Source organism: Etheostoma spectabile, chromosome 13 (genome assembly GCF_008692095.1).
Source record: "Etheostoma spectabile isolate EspeVRDwgs_2016 chromosome 13, UIUC_Espe_1.0, whole genome shotgun sequence".
NCBI lineage: Eukaryota > Metazoa > Chordata > Actinopteri > Perciformes > Percidae > Etheostoma > Etheostoma spectabile.
Window position 1 is genome coordinate 5308593 of NC_045745.1, and position 7503 is coordinate 5316095.

The following is a 7503-nucleotide window of genomic DNA, read 5'->3' on the forward strand; positions in this document are numbered from 1 at the left end:
ATATATACACACACTGTATATCTAAGCTTTCTGCCAATCACCTACCCCAGGCTTGTTAAGCTAGCAAGCTCAACAACGGATATCACATTTAGCCTGTTAGCACCTGTTAGCAAGAGCAACAACAATGTCAAAGTCCTCCTTTGATCTATTTAGCTTAGCAAGGCTGCATGCTACCTACCTAACTGGCTAACTAGCTAGGAGCTTGGCTTATTATTCAGAAAGTGAAAAGACAGTGTGTGACAATGGCAGCAGCTAGCAAGTTCATTTAAAGTTTCCTTTACCACGTTTTGGTTCTAAAGATGCTCCTCAGAGAAAGACACACAACTCTGTGAAAAGCAAAAAGACAGACCGACTTTCTCTGTGGTTGCTCGGGCCAACAGGAGCTAGCTAACACTGCTAACGCTAGCGTCTTACTTTAAAGCTAACGCAGTGGTTGATTCAGAATAACTTTAGCATTGTTGTTGCGCTAGCTAACCGTCTTGTTAGCCCAACTTCTACAACTAGCCTACAGTAAACGACAAATCACAAAAAAATGAAATAATGAAAACAGACTTGCAAAAGGGAATTTTGAAAATTAGAATATCTTTAATTAAGTAAAAATTAAAAAAGTTTAGTCAACACAATTTTGGTTTGGAAATACATCCTTCCAGTAAAACTACACTCTAAACCACAGGTTGTATTTTTTAAGAGGTTCAGCAATAAAAGTGATGAAGGAATAGCTTTTCAATCAGAAGAACAGAGTTGTAATGAAAATAGTTGAGACTCAAATGTGACATATTGCCCATGAGGTGTAAGCACTCAAATCCAGTCATGTGAAAATAACCAAAGTGTACTGCTTTTACATGTCATTTTGCTTTAAAAAAAAATGTATGACTGGCATGTGGTGGTTTCTACGAGAACCTGTAGTCTTATTTTCAAGATGGACCTCCCAGCTCTGTGAGAGGCAGCATTGATCCTTAATCGTTAGGCTCATAGCCTGGGGAAATAGTACAGTAAATGAGGACACAGCTTTCACTGAGACGAGGCTTTATACTGATGAGGGGGACAGCACAAATCTATAGCCAGACCCCAGGGGGCATCGCAATAGAGGGCCAAGAACACTTTGTTCTTTGAGATAAAAAAAAAAAATAAAGCTTCCATATGATTTTTTTACTGAGAGAGCACGCCGTTGCAAAGCACAGTGGTCCAAATGTTTCTGCTTTTACAATTTGAGCATCAAAATGGGTACAATAAAGAGGGATATCTGTAGAAATGGAATATCCAAAGCTTTCTTGGACACTAAAAACACCCCCAAAACTGCACATAGCTCTTAAGGAGAAGTGGGGCACCAGAGAAGGAATAGCTAAAAAAACACATATTAGTTTCACTTAATAGCTGGGTTGGTAACTATTTCAAATATACACTCTTGTATTGTTTGAAATGTCCTTACACCCCAAAGGCAATAACTAACTTATAGGCTCTGAACTGGAGAGACAAGATCCGTCATCTGTAGCTGCTGTAATCCTGTAAAAACGCCCACCAATCACTGCCTCCCGGCCCGCTTGGAAAGAACCAATGAAATGCCACCGTGCCCTGCTGTGTGTAGTCTACCCCTCCTGTAGTCGTCGTTGCATTGCTAACAGTAGTGATTTGTCTTAAACATTTGGTATGATAAAATTAGCTGTTTGCTTACCAGTGAATGAGACATGAAGTGCTTGCGGTGCTTTCTGCGCTCTGCTTGTTTAGCAGCGGTGCTCACGCACGTCTCTGTGTGGGTCGGAGCCCACAACATTACCAAGCCTGCCTTTAAACGCATCACAGATATGATCCAAAGATAGGCTCTGTTCTGCGTGAGATACTTACGGTACTCAATGCCCAGGATGATGTCTCTGAAGTATAACCTCGCCTGCTCTTCTGAAAAAGGATTGTCCGAGGGCACCTCCATCACTGGACTACACACCATACAGGCAGGCAGCAGGCAGTGTAGGAAACAAACACACAGGCAGACAAATCTACAGATCATGTTCGTCAGTTGATTCATAATTAGCACAGGATGTTGCAAATGTGAAGACATTAAAGTGTGAGCAGTGCTCTGAGATGCACCACAGTAGGAGTTTTAGTTATTCCCGAAGAAATGAAAAAACACATCCTCATCGCTGCTTACAAATACACTAAAGTGTTTTATTGTGTAAAAAAAAACACACTTTGTTTGAATAGTGCTTATAATTGCTAAATAGGAGGAGGTAAAATCAAGTGTTATCATCTTTCAAGTAATTGTTGGATCATTTAGTCTATACAATGTCGTGAGAAATGAAAAATAAATTTCCATAACAATTTCCCAGAGCCCAAGGTAACAAAAAAAGACTGTCCTATCAAAAATGTATTTGCTTAATAAACGACTTGAATGACTGATCAATTATCAAAAGTGTTGGCCTTAGTAAGGCAAGGCAAGGCAGCTTTATCTGTAGAGCACATTTCAGCAACAGGGCAATTCAAAGTGCTTTACACAAAATCAGTAAACAGATAAAACACAAGTACAAACAGTAAAAATCATAAGCATTAAAAATAATAAGACACATGAATAGACAGTTAAAACAAAATAGAAACATTAGGACACAATAAAACACAAGAATAAAAGTTACAGTGCAGCAAAGAAATTTAAAAAATGAGCATTCATTTAAAGAAAGGCAGCATCAAAAAGAAAGGTCTTCGCCTTGATTAAAAGAACTGAGAGTAGCAGCGGATCTGCAGGTTTCGGGAGTTATTCCAGATATGAGGAGCATAGAAACTGAAAGCTGCTTCACCCTGTTTAGTTTGATCTGGGACAGAAAGTAGACCTGTCCCAGATGACCTGAGAGGTCTGGGGGGGTCATAGTGTAGTAGCAGATCAGAAATGTATTTTGACCTAAACCGTTAAGGGATTTATAAACTAGCAAGAGTACTTTGAAATCAATTCTTAGTAGTATCAGTACTTGTCATAGTACACACAAGTCACAAAAGCTATTATGATAGTAATATTACATTTTACTAACACTTTTTCTTTTGTGGTACAAATATAAGTATGGAAGTTGAGATGTAATAGTATAGTATGGGCAGTATTAGTAGCACTAGCTGTAGCAATAACAGTAAGTATGAAAGAAGTATAAAAAGAGTTATTATTTATCTGATACGTATGTATTATAATAATAAGCCATATTAACAGCTGTATTAATCAGCTCAGCTGTCTGTCATCTTTCTCCCAGGGCCAACCTAAGAACTAACACCTTCTCTCATTATGAAAAAGTTAACAAATGGAACAAAAGGTAGACACAAGTTATTTATGCACATACTGGATGGGAAATGACACCGGCGACTCCCTCCCACCTCCAATCGCTTAGATTAACCAAAGGGCTCAGATCATCAGATCATCAGATCATCATGTTTTTAATGTGGTGTAGGAAGGAACAGCTCGAGCATCAGGACGTGAAACGTTTACACAAATTACTGCCACTGGTGATAACTGTGAAAACCTAAGAGCATTATGAATCCCTTTGAAGCCTGGCATGGAACAAACACCCGCACAGTGTCAGCTTAAAGTATTGAAGGAAGGAGAACGGTGCAGAGATGGAGGCAGGGATGAAGAAATGAGGAGGTGATGGTAGAGGAGGATGAGTCTTAAATTATTAAAAAAAGAAAAGAAGGTTTCTACTCACCCCTTAGGCATTAGCTCAAACACTGTCAGGAAAAGGAAAGGGAAGGAAATAGGAACATGTAAGACCAAACAATACGCTGCCATGGAGGGGACACTCCGGCATCACACTGTTATTATAAATGTGTCACATTATAGACATAAAGAGTTTGACATTTCACACTAACACAAGCACCCGAACTGTGACCTGGCACTGCTAATGGAAGATTTCTGCATAATGTGTGAGCCTGGAAGCGGTGTGGAAGGACGGGAGAGAGGATCTGAATTATGAATAAGTCACACGAGCATTTTTGGTGGCATGTGTGCCGAGTCCCAAAGGCTAAGAGAGGGCAAAAGTAGAGCAAAAAATTTGGACAAAGTAAATATGTTCTGCATACCCATGTGAAGGTTGTCCTCCGCTGGATCATCCAGCACCTGCAACATTAACATAATCATCATGAATGGAGACGTTCCACTTCAAAACCTAGGTACGGTACATTTGGCTGTGAACAGTATATCTAACTGCTTGTCTGGATGATTTGAAAAAAACTTTCCCGCCCATAGAATTTGGTCCCCCCCATAAGAGAGAGACATCATGGCTTTCAAACAAGCCCAGTGGCAGTTGGTCAAGGCCACACCCCCAGCCTCCATCTTCTCCTCAAAAGCTACAGACTCAGAAATGGCCCATACTAAGGAAAGCTCATTGTGGGACTGGCTCTAATGGCTGGAATTCTGCACCAAGGCTGAATTCTGGGAAAGAGACTTCAGATATTGTATTAGGGACCACTAAGGTCTATATATAAGAGACTTCAGATACAGTATTAGGGACCACCTAAGGGTCTATATATAAGAAGACTTCAATACAGTATTAGGGACCACTAAGGTCTATATATAAGAGACTTCAGATACAGTATTAGGGACCACTAAGGTCTATTAAAAGAGACTTCAGATACAGTATTAGGACCACTAAGGTCTTAAAAGAGACTTCAATACAGTATTAGGGACCACTAGGTCTAATAAAAGAGACTTCAGATCAGTATTAGGGCCCACTAAGGTCTATATAAAGAACTTCAGATACAGTATTAGGGACCACTAGGTCTTAAAGAGACTTCAGATACAGTATTAGGGACCACTAAGGTCTATATAAAAAGAGGACTTCAGATACAGTATTAGGGGACCACTAAGGTCTATATAAAGAACTTCAGATACAGTATTAGACCACTAAGGTCTTATAAAGAGACTTCAGATACAGTATTAGGACCACTAAGGTCTACATAAAGAGACTTCAGATACAGTATTAGGGGACCACTAAGGTCTATAAAACAAGACTTCAGATACAGTATTAGGGACCACTAAGGTCATATAAAGAGACTTCGATACAGTATTAGGGGACCACTAGGTCTTATAAAGAAGACTTCAGATACAGTATTAGGGGACCACTAAGGTCTATAAAAGAGACTCAGATACAGTATTAGACCACTAAGGTCTATATAAGAGACTCAGATACAGTATTAGGGACCACAAGGTCTATATAAAGAGACTTCAGATCAGTATTAGGGACCACTAAGGTCTAATAAAGAGACTTCCGATACAGTATTAGGGACCACTAGGTCTACTAAAAGAGACTTCAATACAGTATTAGGGACCACTAAGGTCTATAATAAAACTTCAGTACAGTATTAGGGACCACTAAGGTCTATATAAAAGAACTTCAGATACAGTATTAGGGACCACTAAGGTCTATATAAAGAGACTTCAGATACGATTATTAGGACCACTAAGGTCTATATAAAGAGACTTCAGATACAGTATTAGGGGACCACTAAGTCTACATAAAAGAGACTTCAGATACAGTATTAGACCACTAGTCTATAAACGAGATTTCAGATACAGTATTAGGACCCACTAAGGTCTATATAAAGAGACTTCGATACAGTATTAGGGACCACTAAGGTCTATATAAAGAGACTTCAGATACAGTATTAGGGACCACTAAGGTCTATATAAAAGAGACTTCAGATACAGAAACATGATTACTTTAACAAATGTTAGATTGGATTAACACAAACCAGTTGATACTCCTACGACAGGTAAATAAAAACAGGTGTTCATGTTATTAATGCTCACGGCTCCCACAAACCCCGTAACGCACAGTCCATCTGAAGCATTTGTTTGAGTTCGACATCCTGATGAATTTCTTTTTTTACCACAGTAAAGGTAAACTTCTGCCAAGGAACCAGAGTAGTGGAAAAAAAAACAGGACATCTTCTCTAAAGCTACAGGACGTCAGTTTTAACAGGCCATGAAAGAGTCAATAGGGGAATGTTTGCTCATCCTGTCTTAAATAAATACTGTTCTTTTTGCACCGTGCATCGTTTTTCTCCCTTTGTTTGTTCTAAGTAAAGGCACAAAAAGCTATAAACGGTAAATGAGCTGTTGTGTGCAAAGTGCCATTAGTAGCCTAGTACTCTTATTTGTAGCTGTTGACTAATGCAGTGCCTAGGATGCATTTAAAGGCTATCTTGATTTATGGGGAAATTACATTAATTGAGTTTGGGACTATAAAGTCCAATCTCATATCAACTGGCATGTCCTGGCAGGGTTAGGGTCTGTCTCTTTGCCAGACCCTCTGCCAGACCCTCCTCCAAAGCGCGCTGAAGGAGGGTCTGGCTACTCCACACAGCATTCGGGGATGGGAGGGAAACGTGCTCTGGTGTAAGGGCATTTCTTTAAACCAATCACAATCTTCATGGGCCGTGCTAAACTCCCCACAGAGCCGCTGCAAAATAGTCATGCAACAGGGAACTCCGATTGGACCGATAGTCTAGCTAGCTGTCTGGATTTACCCTGCAGAGATCTGAGGACCAGGTAACCATAGTCCTCAGATTGGACAGATAGTCTAGCTAGCTGTCTGGATTTACCCTGCAGAGATCTGAGGACCAGGTAACCATAGTCCTCAGATTGGACAGATAGTCTAGCTAGCTGTCTGGATTTACCCTGCAGAGACCTGAGGACCAGGTAACCATAGTCCTCAGATTGGACAGATAGTCTAGCTAGCGGTCTGGATTTACCCTGCAGAGATCCGAGGAGCAGTTAACAATAGTCCACATATATCCACCGAATTTAAAAATCCATCACAAAGAAAGCAGAATGAAACTGAAAATATATTCATATGACGGACTTTCCTTCAGCGCCGGAGGAATCCTGGAAGTGGACCGTGAACAACAGACTAGTCCCTTCCCAACCATCTGTGACAAATGACCATATCACTTTCATCAGTTTTAATCTGTTCCACTTGGTGTCGACTTTCATGTTTCAAAAGTGTATTCATAATTAGATGGACTGGTCTGCAGTCTCAAAGGAATCAGTTGGAAGCCCATAATGAATATTATCTTGACCCGGGCACAGCCCATTTAAATGGATGAACAGAGAGAGAGATGGAGAGGAGGAAAGCAGGTTTTTCCATTCCCCACATATATATGCCCATAATGAGAATGTGGGAGGATATAGAGATGAGTGTGCGCAAGTGTGTGTCTTCACTGCTGAAGCGAGCACACAGGAGCAGAAGTACTGTTCATGGCTTTGACTTACAAATTTGAAATTTCTGGCACACTCCACACCTGAGCGAGCCAGACAGCTTTCCTACTGACTGACTCCCTGAGCTTGACACCCGACCACGACGGCGGTTCCCCCGCCATCTGCCCAAGATTGAAAACACCCCGAGGATATCGCAAGGGAGCGGCGTGCATCTTGATTCGCGTCTTGAGAATTATCTTTCATAAACAACCGCCTCCGTAGAAAGTCTATCCATCTTCAAAACGCCCCAGCTCTACCCAAGTTTGAGAGCATTGGCTGTT

At 40.7% G+C, this 7503-nt stretch overlaps 1 protein-coding gene across 2 annotated transcripts in view; it reads right to left on the reverse strand.

Annotated features, from left to right (window-relative positions):
• Window positions 1-7503, reverse strand: part of camkk1a (calcium/calmodulin-dependent protein kinase kinase 1, alpha a) — a 61279-nt gene that overhangs the window by 12954 nt on the left and 40822 nt on the right. For both annotated transcript variants that reach the window (XM_032532933.1, XM_032532934.1), the window contains exons 7-9: window positions 4045-4081; window positions 3672-3693; window positions 1843-1931 (exon numbers count right to left, since the gene is read on the reverse strand). In XM_032532933.1, the coding sequence (XP_032388824.1) occupies window positions 1843-1931; window positions 3672-3693; window positions 4045-4081 (148 nt within the window). The remainder of the gene's footprint in view (window positions 1-1842; window positions 1932-3671; window positions 3694-4044; window positions 4082-7503) is intronic.